Source organism: Acanthopagrus latus, chromosome 9 (genome assembly GCF_904848185.1).
Source record: "Acanthopagrus latus isolate v.2019 chromosome 9, fAcaLat1.1, whole genome shotgun sequence".
Classification (NCBI taxonomy): domain Eukaryota; kingdom Metazoa; phylum Chordata; class Actinopteri; order Spariformes; family Sparidae; genus Acanthopagrus; species Acanthopagrus latus.
The window spans coordinates 12,824,059-12,850,841 of record NC_051047.1 but is presented as its reverse complement, the minus strand read 5'-3'; the positions used below and the strand labels follow the sequence as shown (position 1 = coordinate 12,850,841).

Below are 26,783 nucleotides of genomic sequence, written 5' to 3'. Positions count from 1 at the left end.
TTTTCCACTGTGTATCAAAGCTCGCCTCTATAGCTGAAGATGTCCTCCAGCCACCTCCGTGTTAAGATCAGAGCTAAGAAGAACTAACAAACACTGCCCCCTATTGAGAAAAAGCTGTTCTTACAGTTATTTATAAAAGTGTATCACTCATTTCTCCCCTTGATTCATGGCTCGTCCCATTAGTACATTCTCTCTCCTTCGCTCAGCTTTACAGGGAATCTAAAAGAAAATACCACAACCATCAATAAATACTCTGGATGACTTTAAATGCAGTGGAATCTGTCTGCTAAATGCCCTAAATAGAATCTGAGCTTTTACTCTATAAGATAAAGAGAAGACAAAGGAATAAAACTGCTCACACTAGCATTGTCTTTATCAAAAACATTCATCACCGGTAAACAGAAGCTACACAAAATACAAATAAAATATAGCTTTAAAGGTTCTTGTTTGTAAGAAAAGCTGTTTTTTGAGTCTCATCCCCAACATGTCAGATGCTGACGCAGTGGGATGTCAGCCTACTTGTTTTACAATCCCAAAGCATCGGTATTTGATGATTTGAGAAATCAACTTGTCTTACAAATGGGACCTTTAGGTGTCACATTTCAAACACTGGCATATTAATTTGCAAAAACAAGCTTAATAAATGAGTACACAAAACACATTTCATAAACAAAGAACAACAAAAAATGGATCTTTCTCATCTCATATTCTCAGCGTGGTTATGATGGTTACTTTTCTATTGTAACATAATCACATGTGTGACATCACATGGATTATTCAGTCCTTAATTAATCCACAAGGATTATCTGACGTTTGTGATGATTTCACTCTCATGCAACACATTCAATAATTCTAAAAACTTTATACATCTGTTTTTGTCTTTGTCCCATGATGTCAGCATGATGTCTGCCTTTTGAGCAGAGATTTAATAGATTAGTGCTTCTTTCTGTTATACTGTCGGTGTCTCTTTCATGTAAAATTAAAAGTCAAAGCACGATATTCAAAGATTAATGCTATCACAGTTTTGACTGAATTAATTATACAATTTATATAAAATTAGTGATTATAAAACAAACAGACACATGTAGCTCCATAGATCAAAACTTTTTTGTATCATTTACAAAGGCAAGCGATAAAAAAACATAGTGTATAATGAATCTGTTACAGTGAACATGATAAATATCAAAAGTAGTGCAAAAGTTAAAAGTAGTAAAACCAGAGGAATCATAATCTCTGAGATTAATTTCTGATCACTTCCTTCAAATTATGAAGTGTGATTTCAGATTTACTCCACAGACCTATCTAGTTATCTAGTTAGCACAATGTTATTGCTGGTTTTAATGTCAACTTTTATAAAATGTTACTTTACATGAGAAACAGGCAAAGGAGATACGGCCATCTCTCCATAATATCCCTACAGCCATACAGCAAACACTTATCAGCCCTCAGACTATCTTAAACTGAAAGTCCTCCATATTCTATGAACTCTAAATGTACATGTTCTTATTGATCTGTTCGCTTTGTCTTTCTGCTATGTTGTATTTTCAACATCCGCCATACATACTCAGGCTGAGTCCTGATCTTATTATAAAGGTTAAAAAGCCCCAAATACTTGAATTTGTTCCTTTTAAAGTTTCTCTTTTCAGTTTGCCAATGCAACAACTTCATCATTCTTTTGTCCTCCTTTATGCTCACTAAGGCTCCATTTGACTTGGCTTTTTCTTCTTTTGGGCCACTGTGGGCATCATTTTTTATCTTGAACATTATCATCTTTACTCTCACCAGACTCCTCTGACTCTTTCGTGGTCTCACCCTCTCCTTGCTGACCTGGCTCTTCATGTGCAGCGTCAGGAGACTCTTGAAAGTTATCGCTGCTCCTGTTGTCTGGTTTTGTTGGCGTGGAGCTCTGAGGCTGATGGGAGGAGGCTGAATACAGATCTGGTTCTTCACTGTTACCTTCACTACCTGATTGTTTTTCAGCTGCAGAAACTGGTTTGTCCATTTCCTGCTGGTTATCTTCACTTGTGTGTGTTTCACTCTGTGTCAGGTTTGGATCCTGGTCATGTTGTGTCGTTTCTGAGGCTTTCTGTTCAGAAACAGGGGACAAATTTTCATCCTCACCAGAGGCACCCGATTCATTTGCTTCCCCGACACCTGATGTGTCAGTTTCTCCGTTGACCTGATTTGAGTTGGCATCTTCCTTTTGTCCACCAGTGATCCCCTCAGGAGCTATATTTGGAGAGTTCTGGGGTAACTGTGAACGTGGCTTTGGAACAGGAGTGACAACATCTGCAGGAGGAGACTTTCCTTCCTCATCCTTCTCTGAATCTGACACAGACAATAAAACAATGTATTAACAATGCACCTAACTGTTAAGAATTTGTTAAAGGATAATTGTTTCAGAGGCAGTCTTAGTTTAAAAACAGCTGCTTTTCTTGTGACTATTCTGAATCTAGCTCAGAGAGCGTAGAATCCAAACCTTGGTGTTCAGATGCAGTGGACGATTCCACGTCAGACATCGTATTTGCTGACACATCAGCTGGCTTTCGTTCAGATCCAGTTCCCTCATTCTCATCTTTGTTCTTTTCTAAACCTAAAAAATGGAAAACATTCAAAACAAAAAGAAAACTTCGAGAGATTAAACCAGAACAGCATTTTTATAAACAGTCCAGTGACGTTCCATGTGTAATGTCAACATAACATAGTACTAAACGATTGATTAATGAATTACAATGTGCTGTGCAGCAGTGGATACCTTTTACAGTGTCGGAGTCTCCCACATGGACAGGTGACTGAGGAGTGGGAGGTGTCACTGTTGTGTCAAGAAGAGACCACTCTTCATCATCCTCAGCTGTCAGAAAAAAAGAGACGACAGATAAAAGATCTGAGATGATATCATATCATCATTTAGCAAAACATCATTCATATCACTCATATAATTGATGTAACATATACAAGAGATTTAACAGTGAATGCTTCATGGTTCAGTCCATATATATCCAGCTACAAAGCAAGGAATCTCTGATTGTGTCTGTCTGTCCTTCTTGAGAATTTTTCATCTGATTTACTCCCCACTTAGCATGTTTGCTGATGACAACTGATGGACATGCAGTGTCAAATGTGGTGCAATTTGGATTTGGAGTTATTATAGCAGAGGGAGCAATGTGCCACCTCACATCAGAGGGATCACATGAAGTCATGGAGAACAGAAACTAAACTAAACATCTTGCTGTAGTAAAATACTGCAGTGAGAAAATAAAACAAAAGCAGCAGCAGTAAGTAGTAAGAGAAATTTCTGTCATTAGTATTATGCTAGTTAATGTTAGCCTCAAAGGCAGAATGTTTGCTGCTGAATGTAAAATGAACCACTTTCAATTTAATCTGAAATTTTCCAGTATTAAAAAGTTACCTCCATCTTGTTCTTGCATGTCTGTTTCTTTTGTATTCACCTGAGTTTTTTTTTGTGTGTGTGACTATTCTGAATCTAACTTGGAGAGGGTCATGTTCCAACCTGACTGTTCAGCAGCAGTTGAGGACATTGTGTCGGTTAATTCAGCAGCCGGCTCTGGTGTATTTTCACACTGTGGGACTTCTGTCTTTGCAGATTCTCTGAGCTTCTCTTCATCTGCATCACCTTTGTTGTTATTAGCAAGATGATTGAGATCCAGAGGAGGCCTCTTTTTCTTGTCTTTGTTCCTTTCTAAACCTGACAGAAAATATAAATGACAGGAAAACATTCTTTTGAGAAATGACAAACATTGCTGGTCAAATAAAACAAGCTCCTGCTTATAAAGGTGTCAGCTCCAGTTTTGGGAATGTCACATTATTTTTTCACATAGCTGAAAACATTATATACATTAAAGTGCAAATAATCCATGCATTGCGTGATAATGAAATCATTAGTTCTTGCTGTTAGTTAACAATTATTTTTTTCTTAACTAACAAGAAGGTACCTGCTGGAAATGATATGAACGGACTCTCGCCACGAAAGCTGGGCTCAAACAGTTTTATTGTGTTTCGGACTCTACCTGGAAAGACTAAACAGTGACAAAAAGCAAAATTAATCTATAACATCCTGAATACTATGTATAAGTTGTAACAAATAGCTTTCGTTTTAGACTTACCTTTTTTTGGCGTTTCATCCTGTGAATCTCCATCATGTTCTGTAAAAAAAGAAAGTGTTTAGACCAAGAATGTTCAGTGCTGCAGTTTATAATAGTTTATTTTACAATCTGAGACACAAATCGTTCCCTGAATTTTTCTCAATTTTATTACTCTGTAGTGTATACTCCCAAATAACAATATAAGCCATGGATATGTATCTACACCCAAAAGAGGTAAACTGAGAAGAAGAAAAAAATCTTAATATGAGTTATTATAATATAAGATTATTTAAATCCAACTGTTGTTACAATCTGAAACACACAGTAAAATAGTGTATTAACAATCCACCTACCTGTTAAGAATTTGTTAAAGGATAATAGTTTCAGAGGCAGTCTTGGTTTAAAAACAGTTGCTTTTCCTGTGACTATTCTGAATCTAGATCAGAGAGTGTAGTATCCAAACCTTGGTGTTCAGACGCAGAGGACAATTCCAGAGGAGACATCGTGTTTGTTGACACATCAGCTGGCTTTAGTTCATTTTCTTTCTCAGAATCTGAGGAGTCATGATGTTGGAGCACTTTCTCTGCAAGTTCGCTCAGCCGCTCTGCATCTGCATCACCATTGTCGTTACTAGCAGCATTACTTGGATCGAGAGGAGACTGTGACTCACTGTGTGGAGTGGAAGGAGGAGGTCCAGTTTCCTCATTCTCATCTTTGTTCTTTTCTAAAACTGAAACACAGAAAACATTTAAAACAAAAAGAAACACATTAAGAGATTAAACAAGAACAGTCCAATAAAGTTCTATCTACAATGTTAAACAGAATCAGAATCAGTCTCTGAATCTCCCACATGGTTACGTGGCTGAGCAGTGGGAGGTGTTGGTGTTGTTTCAAGAGGAGGCCTCTTTTCATCATCCTCAGCTGTCTCCTTATCTGACTCTAAAAATGATCGAAATTTTAAATTCAATGTAACTCACAAATCAGAAAAAAGAGACAGAAGTTAAAACATCTGAGATGATATCATATCATCTTTTAGCAAAACAATCCATTAAAGAGAAATGTGTGACGTCGATAACAAGCTGACATTTCACAAGAGAATGCATTGACTTCATCAATCGATATCACTCATCAATCATTGATATAAAATATGAAACAGATTTAACAGTGGATGCTTGATGGTTCAGCCCATCATCGATATCCAGCTATGAAGCAACACATCTCTGATTGTGTCTGTCCAACCTTCACATATCTTGAGAATCTTTCATCTGATTTACTCCCCACTTAGCATGTTTGTTGATGACAACCGATGGACATGCAGTGTCAAATGTGGTGCAATTTGGACACTCAATACACTCATATTAATAAATTCTCAATAAACAGAGAACACCACTCTGTGCTGCAGCAGGAGCATGTCTTCAGCGCTCTGGCTTTATGGCTCTGCAGACTGAAGCTGGGTAGCTGTAGCTCAAACTACAGGACTTTTACAATTCTAACCGATTTTGACATCCAGTTGTGTCACACATAAGGAGAACTGCAGATTTTCTTCACTCTGTTCTCTCTATAAAATGCACACACTACAAAGTTATTAGATATTGGCACATCACACTCTATAGATGAAGTTATTATGGCAGAGGGAGCAATGTGCCACCTCACATCAGAGGGATCACATGAGGTCATGGAGAACAGAAACTAAACATATGTTAGCATGGTGCAACATCTTGCTGTAGTAAAATACTGCAGTGAGAAAAAAAACAAAAGCAGCAGCAGTAAGTAGTATGAGAAATTTTAAGTTTCTGTCGTCAGTATTATGCTAGTTAATGTTAGCCTCAAAGGCAGAATGTTTGCTGCTGAATGTAAAATGAACCACTTTCAATTTTATTTGGAATTTTCCAGTATTAAAAAGTTACCTCCATCTTGTTCTTGCATGTCTGTTTCTTTTGTATTCACCTGAGTTTTTTTTTTTGTGTGACTATTCAGAATCTAACTTAAGAGTGTCATGTTCCAACCTGACTGTTCAGCAGCAGTTGAGGACATTGTGTCGGTTAATTCAGCAGCCGGCTCTGGTGTATTTTCACACTGTGGGACTTCTGTCTTTGCAGATTCTCTGAGCTTCTCTTCATCTGCATCACCTTTGTTGTTATTAGCAAGATGATTGAGATCCAGAGGAGGCCTCTTTTTCTTGTCTTTGTTCCTTTGTAAACCTGACAGAAAATATAAATGACAGGAAAACATTCTTATGAGAAATTACAAACATTGCTGGTCAAATAAAACAAGGCCGTGTTTATAAAGGCGTCAGCACCAGTTTTGGGAAGGTCACATTATTTTTTCACATAGCTGAAAACATTATTTACATTAAAGTGCAAATAATCCATGCATTGCGTGATAATGAAATCATTAGTGCTTGCTGTTAGTCAAGAATTATTTTTCTTTTAACTAATAAGAAGATACCTGCTGGAAATGATATGGGAAGACTCTCTCCATGAAAGCTGGACTCAAACAGTTCTACTTTGTTTCGGACACTACCTGGAAAGAGTAAACAGTGACATGAAGCAAAATTAATCTATAGCATCCAGAATACTATGTATAAGTAATAACAAATAGCTTTCGTTTTAGACTCACCTTTTTTTGGCGTTTCATCCTGTGAATCTCCATCATGTTCTGTAACAAAAAGAAAGTGTTTAGACCAAGAATGTTCAGTGCTGCAGTTTATAATAGTTTATTTTTACAATCTGAGACACAAATCGTTCCCCGAATTGTTATCAATTTCATTACTCTGTAGTGTATACTCCCAAATAACAATATAAGCCATGGATATGTATCTACACCCAAAAGAAGCAAACTGAGAAGAAGAAAAAAATGTTGATGAGTTATTATAATTATAATATAATATTTAAATCCAACTGTTGTTTTTTCAAGGGCTTTAGGATGGATGCCTGAGGAACAAGATAAACATTTGATCTTGTAAATAATAACATTAGACAGTCAGAGAAAAGGAGAAACAATGAAATTTCTTCATTTATTATCTATTTGTCGGACACAAGTTTTGAAACTATTTCAGCAACAGTGAGAAGATGTGATAAATCTGCACATAACTCAAAACAGGTACATGCAAGAAGCACAACAATCAGCATCCTTTATCTTTTATGATGTCCGGGTCTGAATTTGTGTCTTCTGTTAGACCTCTAGTATGACTTTGAGCTTCATATTCCTATTACCTTGGAAAAGTCGCTGAGTAGAGGGCATTGTGGGTGTTCTGTCAATAAGAACCTTACATTCTTCAGGTCTACCCTCATCTGACCCTGAAACAGATTGAAATGCAAATTATAATGTAATTCAGCAGTAAGGAAGAGAGACAAGAAAGTTTTTAAAAAGATGTTAAACAATATGAATTTTGATTAAAACAATCAGATAAAGAGCAGCATGTGATATTAATAAGAAGCTGATTAACTTTTTTTATTCATTTATTTTTTTAGAGAATCATCTACAGATCAAGTCATCAGTTTAGCAGTGGATGCTTTATAAATCAAGCAAAGCAATAGGTGTCACACAAGCCACTGCGCTTACATGAATTAATCTGTCACATATATCATATTAATTACTATCTCTATATGTTTTTCTTTTTGTGAAACTCAGGCTCCAGATGGATACACTAAGCATGTTCAAAACAGGCCTTATTATTATCTATTCACTGTATTAAAAGATTATTTAATGCTTTAAAATATCTTTACTCTCCACTATCTGTCTATTACTGTTTTAACTGACACCATTATTGTTTTGTATGTTTGTATTCATATCTTAATCTGGTTTGCTTTCTTTTTGTTCGCTTGATGTATCCCTCAAATGATTCTCCAAGTCTTTAAGAAAGGTTTCAATGAAAGGACAGACTGAAAATTACAGCATCATACCTTCTTGTCTGTTCCCTTTAGCAAAACACACTGGAAAAGAGAGCAAGAGGTCAGAAAAAGAAGGAGGAAACAGTATGTTTTAGTTTCATGCATTGTGAAGATCAGAGTACATACAATCAGCTGCTTATGTTTAACAATACTACACATATAGTTACAGTAAGAATGGAATGCAAGAATGTTTGATTTTTAAATGACCAGAATCTTGCCGCATGCACAACTTCTTACATTTGGTCGACTGTTATACAAAGAGTTGAGAATACTTTTACATTAGTGAACATATACTATGTATGTCAACTGGTAATCCTTAGTTGCTGAAAAATAAATCATCTTGGAGTGAATTTCTCTGGATAAGGTGTACCAACTGTACCTTTATTGTGTTGTTTGCAGCAGAATATACCCAGACCCATGACAAAGAGTGAGAGTACTGCGATGCCGACTAGAACGCCAATCAGCACTGAATTGTTCTCTGTGCAGAAACACAAATATCAAAATATGGCAGCCTCTGTTTCATCCATTACTAAACAACAATCAGTACTTTTACACTTGACATTTCAGTCTAGTTTTAACTCGGGAACTCTGTAATCTCTGTTGACACTTTAACCAAAGGATATATTCATTTTGAGGACATTTTTCAAACTCTGTTATTGAAAAGAGATCTATTAATACATGCAGTCTATTATCATTAATATCGTTGTTTATGTAAAGGAAACACCATTTGTGAATTGTATTAAAGTGCATGTTTCTTAATGAAACTTATGACTTATGTTGGATAAATTACAAAGATATGCTATGTAATTCAGTGTCTAACAGTACATTTGCTTGAAATGACAAATTCCACAACATGAACAATAAATATAAAGAGCAGCTGATGCCTGAGTGAAATCTTACCAGGGTAGCAATGCTTTGCTATGAATGAAGTTGTTTCTTCACTTAAAGGGTTTTGCACCCTGCAACTGTATTCTTCATCATCATATTCATCCCCAAGGGATATGGTTAAATTTGTGCCAGGCTGCACTTTTCCACGTGATCGCCACTCAAACTTCATTAAGGATCGAGGCTGTCTGGGCTCTGCAGAGCACAGCAGTGTTCCGGATTTGTTAGAGCCGCTGCCATCGTTCATCTCACAGGATATGTTGGGCTTTGCAACACGGTCTATATGAAGACACAGATGATCAAACAAATTAATACATATCTAAATGAATGATTCTATTATGTTACCTTTACAATATATATCATAACAAACATTACATTGATGCAGCTAAATTTTAAACATGAAGTTGGACAGTGGCTCTCAAAGTGGGGATACAGAGTCACTATGAGGAGGGGGAAAATCAAAGTGTCTCATTGATATCAAAAGCCATCATAAAAAGTGACTCACCATAAAATACATTTTATAGGTAACGTATTAAGAGTTAACAGGGGTCAATGTCTTGATCTCCTCACCACACTGAGTGTGTTAGAGTAGCACTGGTTGAATATCTCTCCTACAGTGACTGAAGGCCAATATGTGACTATGATAAATACATGAATTTAGGTACCAATTACGGTACGTCACCATGAAGAATGGCTGGGGAACATTTCAGGGAAGACAAAGCTCCTGGCTAGAAAATGAAACTGAAAACAACAGCGAGCAGCGTGTAGAAGTCAAAAGCTACAGCTGCTCAGGTTACAGCACACAAGGACTTATTTATTCTTTAAACTAACCAAGCAATACCCTTGATTGACAATGTTAATTGGAAATGTAAATCCAAAAACTTTAAGGAGTTGATTCAAAAGCAAAAAAGCCTCAACAAACCCTCGACCATGATGAAATGAACAACTTGAAAAAAACAGTGCCAAAGGTTGAGTGGCTCTAGAAATATTCCCCTACTACCCTGCCACACCCGTTCAGGTTTCAGTGCACTGGTGAGTGACAAACCTGTCTGATCAACAGTTCAGACTTGAGTAATGAAACCAAACCTGAAAAAACCCCTTTTGAACTGGGACACTTCTTGGGTCAATTCTAGCAGTAAAATGCCTTGATCCAGTATCATTATCAAACATCAGACAACATTTTCTCTGCTATATTTATATTTATTCAATGACTAAATAGTTTATATAAAACTCAGAAAGCATAAAGCGGTTTGCGGCTGATCTGGTCCATGTCACACTTTTCAAACCCAAACAATTTCCTGTTTGTAATGTACAGTAAAGTTCTGTGCTTGTTTGTTGTGCCTACAAGCCACATGGATGAAAGCAAAGTGCCATCCAAATGACAAAAAAAAATCACTGTCAAGTGTTTGATTGTGACACAACGGAATAAAGGATATGAAACAATATGCATTTACTTCTGTTATCACACGATAAACATCATCATATTGCATAACCATCGCCACCAATATGCTTCATGCTGCGTGTTTCTGCCACAATGTGGTGTGCATCCTTCATTTATTTATCTCCAATCTCTCCTGGAATACACAGCCGCACTATAATGCTGCAACAAGTAACCTAACGAAGCAGCAGCTGAATGCACTGTGGCTCTCATTGCAGGTCTGAGACTCTGACAATGAAGAACCAACATTTTTTGTTGTGTCAACAGAATCATTAACATCCAAACAATAAAAATGAAACGATCTAACGTTTCCTATTGAGACTGGCAGTCTGTTATGTGGTCTATTAACTATACGTATATATGTTTTCTTTATTGCCGGTAGTCTACTTTCTGTTTTATTGTGTGTTGCGTTTTTGTTGGTGCTGCACATTTATTCGACATCTTGAAACAACAAGTTGCAATATCCACAGCAGAGAAACAATTATATTATCAGTTATATGATCAATATATGATTTCCTCTAACCATACAATGCAGCCCTCAATTTAACCAAGTGCATTTACTAATGTTGATTAACTGTGCATAAACACTCAGAATGTAATAATTAAAAACTCACCTATGACCTCCAATTTATGAAGTGATATAGACAATTTTTTGTTCATGTATACTTCCAGTTCATAGTCTCCACTGTCTTCAAATCTGAGTTCAGTGATGTTGAGTTCTGCACTGTGCCAGTCAAGAGAGACCCTGTTTTCATACTGTCCGTACGCCTCTTGCTCCTGGCCGTTAAACTCCACCACCTTGTTGCCATTCCTCTTCCACAGAATATTTTCAGGGCGTCCAGGGATGTCTGGCTTCAAGCTGACCTTCTGACCCCTGAGTTCATATCTCGGAGACTGTCCAGCAACTAGACACACAGAATAGAGAGGGACAGAGAGAGGCAGCATAATGAGTTCAATCCATTTTAAACATCACAGTGGACAATGCCGACTGAAGCCTCCAACACAAATAAACCTGCAATAAATACTATTCACAATAAAACCTGCAGAGCGTTGCTGATTCAAATCCATTTCTGAGACTGTAGTTTGTTGTACTTGTCATCAGTTAAGATTACTGTTTCTTATATTTCATAACCTTAATGTATGTTAATGACGTCTGGCAAAATATCAGAAAGGCTTTTCATTAGAATTGTGAAAGATCATTCATGACCTTGAAAATGTGGTAGCCTGTAAATAAAATCTCAGTTTATCTTGTTTGCTTCTTGTGGAGCTTTTGAATGCACAGTATTTGACTCCAGATCAGATGGAGTTCTTAGGTTTCATGGGGACAGAAAAATTAGCTGGTTGTACCTGACTGACAGACTGAATGAAACTGGTGTTGTGATAAAATCTCCTCTTCCTTGGCCTGGCAGCTAGCACATTGTGAGCGCTCCTCTCTCTGCATATTTACTGTGGACTGTCTTATGACGGCAAACATGCCAAATAATTATCATAAAAATAGAATGATCAAAAATAGTAGCTTGCATGGTAGCTAAGCTTAGGTTATGGTAGATCTCACAGGGATGACTGGTGGAGAGGATTAGTCAATTAACTGTGATTCTTCAAGAAAAATGCAAAAATATTTAAATGTTTCAATAACTGACAATTTCTTTCTTTCTTTCTGCTGCATTATGTGATAAAAAAAACGGAATATCTGAACACTAAACAATTAGAGATCAAACATTAGATTAATCAGTGATTTAAATAACCATTAATACAGCCCTTGACTTGACCTGGGTTAATCCTAGGTTTAAAGTCCAACCGATACTCTACTTTTAAAACTGATATTGAAGAGGTTCAAAATTTCAGTAACAATACATTGGTCAATATACACATAATAATTGCAATGATCCTTCAAATTTGGTTATTGGTAACACAGACCTGCAATGGAGAAAGGATATTTTACAGATAAAGAACAAACTTACTGCACAGACACACTAACCTCATTCAGAATTTAATCATTTTTAAATTATCCCAAACATCTTTCCTTGCAATTTAACCTCTAAAAATAAAGTTTTCATATCGGACAACATATAAGTGATAGGCCAATATCAGAAGATAATATGGGGACCCTATATCCTATATCAGTCAGACTCTAGTTACCATTATGTTAAACATTGCATGAAAAAAACATGGTCGGGGGCTGAGTACATTAAACATCGAAAACTGACAACATTAGCTGTCAGAGCCAGCCAGAGGAGGTCCAACTGACCAGGAGTCATGCGGCACCACAGAGAGACCAACATATCATTCAAATATGATTCCAGGGACAGGTTGCAATCTGCTCCTAGGTATGTTCACCTTATCAACTGAATCTAGGTGCTGTATCGTGGGCAACTGCAGCCTTAAACAAGTAGCCTAGGAGCGTAGGAGCGTTCTCTGTCAACAAAATGATAACAGCTAGCAAACACATGGGAGAATAAATGCAGATCTGTTCCATTTGATGACTGCACAGGTGTAATTACAGATATTACATCCGTGTCGTTAAGAAAACTGTTACAACAACAACAACAACAACACATGTGTTATGATTACGTGGATTTCGTAGTATTCCCTAGTAATCAATATCTTTTATCCATAATAATCACATACTGACTAAAAATTAAACTTTAGGTCCGTTAATTGAGTTTTTTTAATCACAGGTGTTTAGAAACAACGTCAGTTCTAAGTCGTGCAATACAGGCCGCACACCTCAGAGACACCTTAACAGCTCTTACTCAACTCCAGATGATTCATTAACAGGCCTGTCAGCTCCTCACTGTACTTTACACTACACACAAGAGACAAGAACTACAATCTCAAATAAACTCACCGAGGCTGAAGAAGAGAATGTCGGACAGAATGACACAGCGCAGAAAATACCGACGAGCCATTTTTGAAGAGCGGGGGACAAGTCTCGGGAATTCTGCCTCCGACTACATTTACTTTCACTTCGACGTCGCGGCAGGTGTTGTGGGGAGAAACGATTGAACCGTCGTCGTAAAATCTCATAGGTTCTTCGAAATTCCTCGAACAAGCCGGAGCAGGATTGAAACCACAGTCTTTGATAGCAGGTACAACACCAGGAGGGTGTGTAATGGTTAGGAGGGAGGTGGATCTGGTACAGGTGAAAGTATCCCGTCCGAGGGGGAAAAAAAAGAAAAAAAAAAGAAAAAAAGGAGGTGCGCAGGTGACACCTGAGAGTTTCCGGTTTCCTTTAGTTCCTCTGCCCTTCACAGTAAGTTCAAAACCTGGTCATAATACAAGAACAACAACGAAGGTAGCCTGGGAGCTTTATTTAAAAAAAAAAGAAAGAAAAAAAAACAACTTATAATCTTTGTAAAATAGAACATGATATGAATAGAATATTTGTCTCACCAATTGTAGTGAAGCAAAAGTATATAGAGCCATGATGGAATGTAATATTGTGCATCTACTCAAGTGCTCTACTTAAATACAGTTTCGAGGTACTTGTACTTCATTTAAGTATTTAAATCATCTGCTACTTTGTACTCCACTTCACCACACTTTGGAGGCAAATCAGGCCCGGTTCTAGACTGCCTTGATTGGGGGGTGGGGGGAAGCCACAGTGAACAGTTATGAATTAGATGAGTGGACAGTTTTACTTAAATTGTGTTACTACTTTTAAATAAGTAACAGAGCAATCATTTTAAATAACCCTCACGATCCCCGTACAAGTAAACCAAATGTGTTCAGTCCTGAGAACATTTAGTGCTTTACAGACCAGTAATAAGTGCAGACAACAATGAGGCTGCATAATGATCATATTAACTACTGTAGCTGCTCAAAATGACCATTTATCTGTCTGCTTGGTGATATCACGGGCAGCACTTCAGGTATATTTCATATATATATTTCATATCAGCTGCTGGTAAAACGTTATAAACCTCTCACTGAGCTGCTGTTAGCTTCATTCATGTGATAAGAGATGGAGAGAGGCTAACTTACTCAGACATTATTAAACAACACATGGTTTCTAAATTCCCAGAATAGGAATAAATAATGAAGGTAATGGAAGCCCTGCTCTCCATTACAGGAAGAAAATGTATACATCAAATATAGTTAAAGCTTTGAAAATGCCACTGAGAGGAGACACTGGACTCCATCAAAAGACTCAACACGTGCTTTGAAAATCTATAAAAAAAAAAAAAAACACAGCAGAGTGTAATTCAAAAAAGGTTTTATTATATAAATAACCAGCAAAGACAACAGTGCTATCTGTCTGAGCAGGTAAAACCAGAGTCAACAAACAACTGCAGGACCCGAAGGAGTTTCATCAGAAGACAGATACTCAGTTTTCCTGCTTCAGGTCCTGTGGTGGCTCGTCTCATTCGTCTTAGCTGCTCGTCCGTCACCTGCAGGAAGAGAAAGAGGAGCAGTGGTAGTTTGATGTCTCTTTGTGGAGGTTTTGTGTTGTTCTATGTTTGTTTTTAGAGGTTTTGCGTCGTTTTAAGAGGTTTTGTGTGTTTGTTTTTAGAGGCTTTTGTGTTATTTTTAGAGGTTTTTGTGTTGTTTTTAGAAGTTTTTGTGTTGTTTTAGAGGTTTTTTGTGTTTGTTTTTAGAGTTTTTTGTGTTGTTTTTAGAGGTATTTGTGTTGTTTTTAGAGGTTTTGTGTGTTTATTTTTAGAGGTTTCTATTTGCTTTTAGAGGTTTTGGTTGGAAGAGGGTTTGTGTGTTTGTTTTTAGAGGTTTTTGTTTGCTTTTAGAGGTTTTGTTGGAAGAGGTTTTGTGTGTTTGTTTTCAGGGGTTTTTGTTTTTAGGGGTTTGTGTGTTTGTTTTTAGAGGTTTCTGTTTGTTTTTAGGGCTTTTGTGTGTTCGTTTTTAGAGGTTTTTGTTTGTTTTAGAGGTTTTGTTTATGTGTCAAGGTTTTGTTTTTGTGGTAGTTGTTTGTCCTCCACAAAGAGACGGAAGTAAATTTGAACATTTACAGGTTTTGTTTATACTGGGCTGAGACAACATGAAGCTAGTTATGTGGAGCTGCTGATATGTGAAGGAACATCACTCAGGCTTAATACCTGAGATCAATAAGTATTAACTATCTGTACACCTCCCACACAGACATGAATGCTCCTGTACTGAGCAGGTAACTGGACACACAAAGCAGATTCGTACAGAACAGTTTACTCACCATGTTCGTGTCCTCAGAGAAGAGACCAGAGTGAAGATCAGTCAGCTAAATATATACACGTCTAACTTTTTGGAAGGAAATGCACTAATTTCACGCGGGAAACGAGTGAGACCGCCCCTTTTGGCGCGCACCACATGGATGTGATTTATGTCATTTCAACCAGAGAATTCTCTAACACTTCAAAGTTGTTTATCTCTGTTGGTAGAGTGGGAGTTCTGTGTTCAGAGAATCTGCTTTTATCCTGAGTTCAAGTCCCTGCCGGAGAAACTCAACTGCATCATATTTACTGTAACTTCTCTTGTCAGATGTTAAGATAAAATTAATAGAACAAACACAGATAAACACTTGTTAACAGGATATACAAAAAGAGACTTTTTAAAAAAATGATATTTAATTTCTCTGGTCTTCATTTGTTATTAATCCAAAACTAACTGATTGTAATCAAGTTACATTACTTTAATATTGTAATCGGGTGCATACAGGTAATTTGGACACCTCAACTCAAGTGTTATTGATTTCTGTTCTGTACTTTTACCATAAAATGAATTAAATTAAATGTGAATGATGACTTCATGGGGATGATGTGCCCATGCCTACAACTGGACCTGAGGCAAATACTGTATTTTCACTCCACTACATTTACTTGATCACTTTAATTACATTTAAAAAAAAAAATAAAATAAAAATAAAAATGCTGACTGTTGGATCCAAGGCTGGTTATCAGACAACACATAGTGGATACATTATATACATATACACACCTGTAGGTAAATGGACATTAAATATAGATGATTTAAGTGTTTTACTCAAGTACATAGTCAGGTTATATTTTTATAAGTTATCTATACTTTTACTCAAATATGACTTTGGGGTATATTTTACAACACCGATATAAAGTAGCATAAATAGGAAGACAACAGTATGCAGCACAGGTACTTAGAACTTTTGCTTATTGTTTACTTTTGTAATTTATTGCTGACCTTCATATCAATATGTTTTATTTTGAAAATATACTGACTCAAAGATTTGTAAATTCTTTAACCAGATTTGGAGTGTGGACAAAAGGACAATCCAAGATTTGTTTTAGATGAAACTTCATATGTACATCTTCATATTTTTGAGTCTGCAGAATTGTTTGAAAAAAACAAACCTCAGAGTTATGTTGACCACTTGGTGGCAGTGTTCACTGGAAGATAGACGCACAGGCCTGCAGAATCACATTTGGCGTAAACACCAGGTGTTGTTGGGCTTTGGTTTGGTTCCTCCTTGAAAGTCACACATCATGTTGATGTGCATATTTTTAGTAATCAAAACGCATTTGATTATTTTACTCTGTCAGGATTGCTTAATTCCTCAGCATGATTAAAGTCGTCTCTCTGTGAACCATTTTTTACTGTAAAAGCCATGAAACAATGTATCCTGTTGTATTCATTCTACTAACATCCATCTGGTATTACTGTTTTAATTTGACTTATTTAATGTTTCACAGCTGCTACTGTTATATACCATTATATTACCAAAGATAAACATAGTAACTGACTCCTAGTATTTGAAAGTGACAAAAAAAACATGAAATTAACATACAATAACAATACCCTAAATAAAAAAAAAAAATAAAAAATCCTTTTTCATCGCTTTCTTGCACTCTTCCTTTTCCACCATCCTCTCAGCAACAATAATGTCCTGTTCACATGAAGTCTGTGTCATTGTGTCTCTGCAGCAGGTGTTATTCTGTGTATGTGCGTGTAGGACTTCATCAGTGTCACACTGCCATGGTGCGACACTCCCATGGGTAAAACACACTCCTCCGTCAACACCGCTCGGTCAACATCCCAGCACATCACCGTTGAGATGACTTGGTTCTTGTTATCCCGTCCACCGGTGATGAAGAGTTTGTTGTTACAGGCAGCGATGGCGCAGCTCGCCCTCTCCCCCAGCCGGGTCACCAGGGACCAGGAGTCTGACAGAGGAGAGTAGCAGTACATGGCATGCATGGCTCCACCTGGGTGCAGAAAGGTTAAGGTTGTGTGAGGTTGTACACAGTATACACATTGATTTCTTACACACTAAACCAGACACAGGTCAACAATTTCTTCAAAAACACTAATTGTTTGAGGTTTTCAGCCTTGAATAGGTGATATATGCCTATTTTAATGTTACGCTTTCACAGGGATGTATAAAGGAACATGAAATGAAAATACTCATGTAAAGTACATTTATGAGGGTACTTGAGTACATGTACTTAGTTACCACCCGCCACTGCCAACTTACCAACTATATAGATGCCGTTCTTGAATGTGACTGCATTAGTGCATTTGGTTTCGATGGGAATGGGCGCTCTTAGCTCCCAGCAGTCTGTCCCAGGCTCCCAGCACTGGACCTGGTCAGTCGCCAGCTTTCCATTTGGCCCTCCACCGATCACGTAGATCCATCTGTCAAAACTCGCAGCAGCAAAGGAGCTTACGCCAACTGCAAGAGGTGTCACCTGCCACAATCCAAGTAGATGTAATGAAGTTGAGCCAAACAAGTATATTGTGCTTTATGGAGCAGCAGATCTACTTTATAAATGTACCCAGTAACAGTACAGTAACTATAAAGGTTATCATATCCATATCAATGGCATCCATGGGCTAGTTAAAAAGCCATAGTGACATAAACGACTTGTGCAAGTGGGCAGATTGCAATAACATGTCAGTAATGAAACAAAAATCAAATCAGAGAAAATTATGTTATGTTAAACTGAATGTTGGAATAACTTTTTTTTAAATAATGAATTGTGTTGTGCTGATCTTTTTCGTTTAGGTGCACCAGCGCATCATTTAGGGGCATCTAATAATATATTTTCATTTCCTATTACTCTCTTCACGAAATTGCAATATCCCCAACAGTTAATGCTTAATTTCAGGCAGACTGGAGACACCAAGGAAACATCAAGTCACACCTGACACAGACAAACCAGATGCGTCACCCCTGCTGGCCATTAGAAAGCAATGCAGGTTTAAGGCTTTTCTGCGCTGGCTTTTCACTTTTCAGACCAAGAAACTCCAAACACTATTAATACAGTCGACTAACGTCACTAACTTTAGGCTCTTTACCTCCTAAATGTTCTACTTGTTCAGCACTTAGTCACTGACTTTGTCTGCTGCTTGGTGCTGGACAGGAATATTACTGTTGAAGCATTTAAGCTGGAATTACCTACATGGAAATGATGCTGATGAGAGCAATGAGACGGAACATTCAGTGTTAAGTTTCACAAAAGCACATTGATAAAGAGCACTTACCTGAGACCAGCGATTGTGAAAGGGGTCGTAGGCCTCTACACTAGCGAGTCTCTGAGCTCCATCAAATCCACCCAGCGCGTACACTTTCCCCCCGTGGACTGCCATCTTGTGCCTCCAGCGGCCAGTCATCAGGGCCTCAATCTGGATCCACTTGTCCAGGGCACCATTATATTTCCAAACATCATGCTGTGTCTCTTTACCTCCTGCAGTAATAGGAGCATCATAGAAAACTGTCACCAGTTGCACAGACTGCTTTCATCCCAAAACAGTGATGCTTCACTCAGTTTTTAGTAATGACTGTGTCTGTGTGCGCGAAGTTTAACATAGCTGCTGTAAAATGTCTCGATCCATTCTCAACTTTAACACGGTAGCTGAACAGTTAAAATAACCTTTGCTGAAGTGTCACTTCCTGAGATGCGAAACACCTAAAACCACAACAACTGTTGGTGCAGATGATGTCACCCCCTTCTTGTTGTTTTGTTCAGTTGCAGTCTATGGATTCACAGCTCAGGGCATTACAACATTTAAATAATAGAAGCCCTGAGACATGCACAACAAAAATGCACACTTGATAAAAAGGACCATAACTTGGCAGATGAATAATCAGCAGATTATGTGAACAATTTCACTTTCACAACTTGAACACGTGACTTCTCTCACCACAAATGTACACTTCATTGCGGAAGGTGATGCAGGCAAACTCCACCCATTTTCTGTTCTGGGATTCATCCTCCATCTCTGTGATCGGTAACCTGGCAACCTCCAGCCGGCTGCGTCTGAGGGGGTCCAGGCAGGTGACAGTGGAGATGAAGCGCTCATCTTTAGTGCAGCCTCCGATTATCAGGAACACCTCCGACAGAAAGTGATGCACACGGGGTTTGGTTCGTTCGGAGACAACCTGTTAAGATGTTAGCACCATAATGTAAGAAATCATGAAATACAGCGCAACATTTGTCACAAAATGAGGCCTCCACAAAAATGACTTTTCACTCTCACTCTCGTTCCAATTTATTACTCTAAAATTTTGGATGATTTTAATGGTGTTCCATGATTAAATGGTGACAAAATGGCTAAATAAATGTTTTTTTCAAGTTTTTACCTGTCAAAAAATATAACAGACCCCACCATGCCCAAACATCTGGGATTCTGAGAAGGTAGCTGCTTGATTGACAGCTCATTTGAGCAAATTGGAGTTTCTACATCCGCCATACTGCCTACAACAGACAATGAGTGGCTGTGCACTTCTTTCCCCTTTCTCCTGAGCCACTTACATGCCATCTTTGAATGAGATTTCAAACCCAGCAACATATAGTCTATTACATTTTTTAAAGTCCTAAACTTTGAAATTGTGCAAGTTTATATGATTTTATGCATTTTGCTCTTTGAATAGGCTGTTTCCCCATATTTTTCATATGCATGAGGTTAGTGTAAATAAACAAATGAAGATCTTTATGAGCTTTTGCCCCTGTTACTCTCAGGAAGGGGTATTTTGAAGTCACAAAATGGCTTCTTTTTTTGCCAGGAACCTGAATATTTACTCAGAAAAACAAGTGGCAAGTGTTCATTTTCAGTGATATTGGTTCAAAATTCTAACTTGGGCCATGTAAGACTATATGGTGTGGATATTTTCAAGCTAATAGAATCATACAGGTCATCTGCAGACTTGTTTTTTTTCATCCATCAATCTAGGCGAGAAAAATGAATAAATAATTCAGTGTGTTCAAACTCCCACAGATTAATGCCAGAAGCACTTATAGAGCTTGGGGGAAAAAAAATCAGCTTATAACATTTCAAAAGAGCTCAAACCATGCCTAACCCTCCACATCGTTTAACAATAGCTTTTGAATTTACTTTGGGCTAGACTACGGTAGGTGTTATAGGATACTTTTTCATTCATTTTCAGGAACAAGAGCCCTTAAAGGATAGTCGATAGCTTCTGCCAAGGATGGTCAAAGAGGTGCCTCCAAAATAGTGCACCAGAATATTACAAATGAACCTCACCTAATGTCAGATGTGACAACACATCTTTGGTCTTCCTTGCATACTGACCTCACTGCCGGAGAGGTGATACGTGCGGGCCTCTTGCAGCAAAGGAAAAGCCTCGCTGCATTGTCGAATCAGTTCATCCGACTCCACTTTTTCCACAAAGTACGCAGGTTCCAACAGTGGCAGTCGCACATGTGAAAGCAACCTGGCCAGTAGAGGAAAGCGCTCCTCCTGCTGGGCCCTCACCCAGCGCATGAGTGCCTCAAACACACTCTCCTCACACTTGACATCGAGGTCGTCCCTCTGCAGGACGGCCTCCAGTGACTCCGCCGGCAGCTCCAGGAAGTCCTGCTGCTGGACCAGCTGGGAGAACTGAGTGGTGATGTAGTCCTGAGCCCCGGTCTTCAGCGTAGTCAGGACGTGGCTTTCAGCAAGATTCAGGATCCCGATGCAGCTCTCCAGGTGAATGGACTTGCTCAGGAAGCCAGCGCATGCATCCACCACACGCAGGAACTGCAGGAGACAACATGGGCATTGTCATCACTGTTAACATCGAAATTGTGCAAGAACTCTGACTCAGGGTTTCACTGTGTCAAGCATGAGCGCATTATGCTACATGAGATTTCTAAGACCGTTTACTGGAATTTCAAGAGTGCAAAACTAAAACTGACAAGACAGCTTGGAAATTTGCTTTCAAAACCTTAAAAGATCATTTTCAAATTTTCAATGTTTAAGCTGTTTGTTTTACCATGAAGCACTTTGCACCTGTTTAGAAAAGTGCTGTAGAAATGATCACATGTATATCTTAAAACTGTACAACTAATCTTAATATGCCTGCAACTCATCATAGAGTTAAGTGGTGCTTTACTAATGCATGACTCACTATGTTTTAACGCGTTAATTAATGCAGGATGTATCATGACTTCCTGCAGAGGTGGCAAAAGTATCCAGATGCAGAGGGTCTCTGCAGAAACAAGACACTAACATGCCTTTTCTCCCCATTTCAGTCTCCCTCTCTGTCTATTTAGATCTTGTATGCAGTAGGTGGCTTACCGATTGGTTGACATCGCTCTTGTGATGATGGAAAAAGGCTGCATGTAATAAAACCTACATCAATTATTCCCCTCGAAACATTAAGACTAAAGTAATGTGCCTTTTTTTGAAAATATAAAGAGTAGAGAGTGCAAATATTTGTGTTGAAATATAGAGATAACATTTTAAAAGTCATGTAAAGTACAGATACCTGACAAATCTACTTTTGTTTTAGTACAGTTACGAAGTATTTGTGCTTTGTCATTTCCCAACACTGACTTCCTGTTAAAAATTCAGTTACTTTCTACATTCATATGTGACCAAATTAGCTTGATTACAGAAACATGAAACTTTAATTGAGACCCATGTGTTTGATGAGCCTGTTCTCAAATATCGAGCCTCCTTTTTTTTTTTTAATCAAACTGGTCATCAGATGCAAACATTTACATATTAAACATTAGTACATAAATACAGTTGTGTAAACTTTTATGGAACTGAGATCTAACGTGATGCACATCAGTTAATGCATGAAGTGCATGTGAATTAACATTCATTATCCGATCATCTATTAAGTGCAAACTAACAAAGAAATCATAGTGGCTTGATCATTTGTTAAAGGGTAAAGCCACCAATTTTACATCAAAGTGTGTTCACAGGTGTTGGGGAGAACGACCGCACGTGAGGGGGGGAAAAAAATATCATAAAGGCTTTTGTGGCTCCAGCTGAGGTAATCTGATAAACTGCCTCCAGTGATGTCACTCAGTGGATAACTTGCATTGTGGGTAATTCAGTTGCCAAGTTTTGAAAAGCAGTCCACTGGTCTGGCATTGAAGTTCTATAACACTGTTGGACTCATTATGGACAGTACAGAACCAGAGAACTCGCCTTTTTTATTCCACACGTTCTTTTCATAACATGGCACCTACATTACCCACAATACATTTTGCATTCATTAATGTTTAAATAAATCATGAATTTATGTCAATCATGAAGTTAATCTATACTATTTGTTCTCTCTCTCTGCCTGAACCTTCTCTATTTTTGATATCTAACTGTCACAAAAATAGAAGCCTAGGTACACAAACATCTGCCCACTCCGTTGACTCACACAGCTGTGTAGTTAATTTAAGCCTGTATGGAAAACTGATCCTGAGTGTAAACAACTGGCCAACTTTCACTTCCCTTTTACAACGACCAGTGAAATGTTTGTCACATGGGGGAAAGACAGTGTGTGACGAGAAGCACTGAACATTTGGGGGATTTTAAATGTAGTTCTACAGTACAGCAGGGCTGTATTACTGATTTCTGAGTGTAAATAAATCAAATATCAAGTTTTTGTTTTCTGCTGCATTCATTATGGCTTCTGCTGTGCGTTTGCTGCTCCATGGGAGCCAACTGACTGTTAATAATTCACTGACACTGACTTAAAATGCCATGATTATTAACTACATTACATAAACAGTAAGCTGTTAATGTTGGAGTTTGAACTTTATGACTATAATCTTATGACTCTAAATAAACCTTTTATGTCAAATCAGAAACATACCAAGCTAAAAGTAACAACTCTTTTATCATTTGTTGACCTATGTTTTTAAGGCCATTGGATTGTAGGTACTTTTCAGTTTAGCATTAGGTTTTTAGAGTCAGTGTCTTTGCATAAGAGAAGTGTTGAGGACTAGTGAACTACATGTAATTAATCTAGTAAAATTGTTTAATTTAGCAGGAGACTGCTGATAGTTCAACTACATGCTACAGTCAACTACAATGTAAACCAAGTAGTAAAATTGCCACTGAAGCTGCTAATAACTGGCAATAAGAGGCAAGAAGAAACCTAAATATATAAGGTGTCGCTGAGTCATAAGTATCGACTATTGGCAGATGATGTTGCTGCATGTTAGTTAGCTGACAGTAACCTGAGTAATCAGTGAACTGAGTCATCCTGCTGGGTATAATCCCCCCATCTGGACTAGTTTCTGGAAGGCAGGTGTCTCAGTGATGGCCAGTGTATACAAAACCAAAGCTGACAGCCTTCACACTTTCCCAAGAACGGTGGGGAATTTTATTTTTTTGGTTTATGCATGACCTGAAAGCACTTAGGTAGTTTTTTGCGATAAACTCAAATGAGGGGAATTTATTTCTGATGTGTGACCTTTTTAAATTATGTTTTGTTATAATGTGGCATCACATTGCCTTTTCTTTTGTTTTTGTTTTTTGCAAAACTAGTTGGAGCGAGGGTTGCCACAATATTTCAATATTCGCGATGATCGTTAGTAAGCAATTAAATACATAGTGTTAATAAAACACATGTGATAATATTGTGTGAATAATCCAGCGAAAATGTTCTGACTCGTGCATCTTTTGTTGATGAGTCCATCTACTTGACTTTTCATTAATGACAAAGCGCAATTGTTCTTTTTGTGCATTTTTTTTTTTTTTACAGTTATGTTTACATGCTCTCTCTTTCTTTGTCCATACACAATCAAATTTCTGTTGTTTTTTTTTTGTGAAACACAGTCCAAACTAGGATGGCTCTAAATAGAGTTCATACACCCAGCTGTCCCCTTTATTTCAGTTAAGCCTCATTCAGTATCAGACTTGACAGCCCTTTATCTAAATTGTAAACTACCCATAACTGCTTAACCATAATTTAAGATCATCAGATAGAGGATCTGTGTGAAATTTACTCATTCATTGAGACCAGCCACCTAAATACAACTGATTTTTTTTTTCATTAAGATGCATTCAAGCATTGTTCCTTGAAAAGGGAAAAAAAAAGCCCTATCGCAATCTTAAAGAAAGTAAGAAAACTTTGTGGATCCATCCCCTTTATCCAGATCTGCACCCAGACTTAACAGGGTCTATTCTGGGCTGAGACCCATTCTCCATCAAATTTTTGAGGAGATCCATCAAGTAGTTTCTGTGCTATCCAGGTGACAAACCAACCACTGAACAAATGGACACAAGTGAAAACATAAGCTACTTGGCAGAGAGAGTTATGTAGAACTTTTTGTCTTTCCCGGGGATCAGTTTGTGATTAAAAAAGAAAAAAAGAGATCGGGGCTGATCATGTGCTCAAGATTTACAGGGAACTCTGTGTGTACCAGATAAAGATTGTGCAACGTAAACTGATTCAGAGTAATACGCTGTCATTTTACCTGAAATTGACTGGCAGCTTCTAGTATTCTCTGGACATTTGAGTGTGTGATGAGAGCCCGACTGGTGTAGGTGTACTCCAGGAGCGATCTCATCGTCCCGCTGTCCAGCCCTTTTATTTCCACGCGCTCCTCGTGACTCTCCCTCAGGCCGCTGCAAAACATCGCCCTGCACAGAGAACACATTCGTTCAGTAAAACCAGCAGTGCCTTCACGATCCAGTTCGACGAGACTAGAATCAGCTTTACCTGAAGTAATGACTGGCAGCTGCGAGTATGGCTCTGTGGCAAGGGAAGTCATGTCCCTGAACACTGAGCACCACGTCAGTCAGCTCTCTGTTCACTCGCAAGGTCTCCATCCCCCTCTGAAGCTCCCCTGGCAGACCTCCATCTTCCCAGTGTAACTCACTCGAGGCGGTCAGGTTGTCTTTCTCCTCGTCTGGGCTTGAGGTGTCTCCAGGAAGTGGCAAGGGACAGTCTGTAGTCCTCTCCAGCGAGGCGCTCATCTTTAAAGTCACAAACTCTTCAGAAGCTCCTCTCAGAAGAACAGCGTACAGCTCCTCTAGGTGCACCTGCACCAGTAAAAAAGAGCCCTGTGGTCTACGCTCGCAACAGTTGAGCTGCGTCGAGATGTGGATTTGTTTTTTTCCTGTCCTCTTAATACTTCCTATTCCTGTGCTAAGAGGAACACACGTATCGAGCTTTGCTTTTTTCTAGACACTTCCCCTTCTTGTGTTTTGTTCCCCTAAGTTACCCAATTTTCCTCTTTGCTCAGAGAACCACAGACATCCGCTGTCCTCCCTCTGGTCACACCACGCAGAGAATCAAGCACAAATAACCGCCTGGGGAGTGTGAGAGTGTTTAATCTCTTACATATTTTTAGAAACTGCATGCTGTAATGAGTCTATCAATTCAACAGGAACTCACTTCTTGAAACTTCTTTAGATGTCCGACTCTGTCATTCAGACATCTAAGTGGGACATGACTTGTGATGTGGAGGTTGAGAGGACAGAGGAGGCAGATTTTCCCTTCACTCATCACCATAACCAAGGTGGTCCAGAGAAAGGTAGTTGATCACCATACGAAAGCCATTTAGGCTCGTGACCCTTCAGTGTGTCACTGTGTTTAATTGCAACACACACCTGTGGGTTGTGAGCAGTGGATGCAACTCTTTAATTGTTTAGTTTTGACCGTTTTTAGAGGGAAAGCAGCAGATTTTCTAGCATGTAGGATTTAGCGGCATCAAGCTGTGAGGTTGCAGGTCAGAACCAACTTGATCCCCCTCGTCTCACCCTCCCCTACAGTGGCACCCTCCCCATGAGGCCTGCTCCAGATCCAGTGTTTGGTTTTGTCCATCCTGGGCTACAGTAGAAACATGGCGGTGCAACATGACAAAGTCTGTAGAAAAGGTACCAATCCCTCTGTCGGCTCATTCTCAGGCAACAAAAACACGAAAATCATTCAGTTCATTCATCCAGTTCAATTCATATTCATTTTAATTATATTCTACTAATACTGAATGAAATTGCGATATTGAAAAATAAAACAACCTTGTAACAGGGGGGGAAAAAAAGGAAGGAACCTCAGGAAGAGACACGGAGGAAGGATCCCTCACCCAGGAAGAACAGGCATGCAATAGATGTCGCATTTACAGAACAGAGCAACAAAATCACACTTTACTTTAGATGATTATTATTGATACTTAACTCCCTGTAGCTACGCTTATGTTCTTGTAACCATGTTTCATGGTTCTCCAGGCCCTCTGGGCTGTGGACAGAAAGCAGGCAAACAATTTGTCTTTGGTTAATTTTCTTTAATCTTGTTTTAATTGACAAACCAACACGGCAGGA

The 26,783-nt window shown here is 38.4% G+C and overlaps 2 protein-coding genes across 5 annotated transcripts; both read right to left on the bottom strand.

Annotated features, from left to right (window-relative positions):
* Positions 1-346: 346 nt before the first annotated feature.
* On the bottom strand, positions 347-13,888 carry LOC119026297 (dentin sialophosphoprotein-like). Of its 3 annotated transcripts, XM_037110559.1 has the most exons (16): positions 13,168-13,883; positions 10,934-11,224; positions 8,897-9,160; positions 8,376-8,474; positions 8,009-8,038; positions 7,319-7,402; positions 6,552-6,626; positions 6,110-6,304; positions 4,567-4,833; positions 4,125-4,163; positions 3,954-4,037; positions 3,512-3,706; positions 2,756-2,851; positions 2,480-2,593; positions 2,106-2,328; positions 347-1,967 (listed from the first exon to the last, which is right to left on the bottom strand). In XM_037110559.1, exons 1-16 carry the CDS (start codon positions 13,226-13,228, stop codon positions 1,745-1,747), a joined length of 2,340 nt encoding a protein of 779 aa, XP_036966454.1. In that variant the 5' UTR covers positions 13,229-13,883; the 3' UTR covers positions 347-1,744. The 3 variants fall into 3 exon arrangements, with proteins under 3 accessions (XP_036966454.1, XP_036966452.1, XP_036966453.1); XM_037110557.1 differs by having other exon boundaries at positions 347-2,328; positions 13,168-13,888; XM_037110558.1 differs by lacking the exon at positions 6,552-6,626 and having other exon boundaries at positions 347-2,328; positions 13,168-13,887.
* Positions 13,889-14,518: 630 nt separating this feature from the next.
* klhl6 (kelch-like family member 6) lies at positions 14,519-25,653 on the bottom strand. Of its 2 annotated transcripts, XR_005077170.1 has the most exons (8): positions 25,183-25,653; positions 24,938-25,103; positions 20,814-21,263; positions 19,425-19,662; positions 18,765-18,967; positions 17,755-17,968; positions 16,634-17,485; positions 14,519-14,710 (listed from the first exon to the last, which is right to left on the bottom strand). XR_005077170.1 is itself a non-coding variant. In XM_037110954.1 (7 exons), the coding sequence occupies exons 1-7, from the start codon at positions 25,437-25,439 to the stop codon at positions 17,187-17,189; spliced, it is 1,827 nt and encodes a 608-aa protein (XP_036966849.1). In that variant the 5' UTR covers positions 25,440-25,653; the 3' UTR covers positions 16,118-17,186. The 2 variants fall into 2 exon arrangements, 1 of the variants encoding a protein (XP_036966849.1); XM_037110954.1 differs by lacking the exon at positions 14,519-14,710 and having other exon boundaries at positions 16,118-17,485.
* Between the last annotated feature and the right edge of the window lie 1,130 nt (positions 25,654-26,783).

Coding starts and splice junctions, on each gene's coding strand:
- LOC119026297 (XM_037110557.1), bottom strand. CDS start 13,228: ATGGCTCGTCGGTATTTTCTGCGCTGTGTCATTCTGTCCGACATTCTC. Junction 8,475..8,896: donor AGCAAAGCATTGCTACCCTG/GTAAGATTTCAC, acceptor GTTTCTGCACAG/AGAACAATTCAGTGCTGATT. Junction 8,039..8,375: donor CTGCAAACAACACAATAAAG/GTACAGTTGGTA, acceptor TCTCTTTTCCAG/TGTGTTTTGCTAAAGGGAAC.
- klhl6 (XM_037110954.1), bottom strand. CDS start 25,439: ATGAGCGCCTCGCTGGAGAGGACTACAGACTGTCCCTTGCCACTTCCT. Junction 21,264..24,937: donor AAGCTGCCAGTCAATTTCAG/GTAAAATGACAG, acceptor TGTCTCCTGCAG/TTCCTGCGTGTGGTGGATGC. Junction 18,968..19,424: donor CAATGAAGTGTACATTTGTG/GTGAGAGAAGTC, acceptor CTATTACTGCAG/GAGGTAAAGAGACACAGCAT.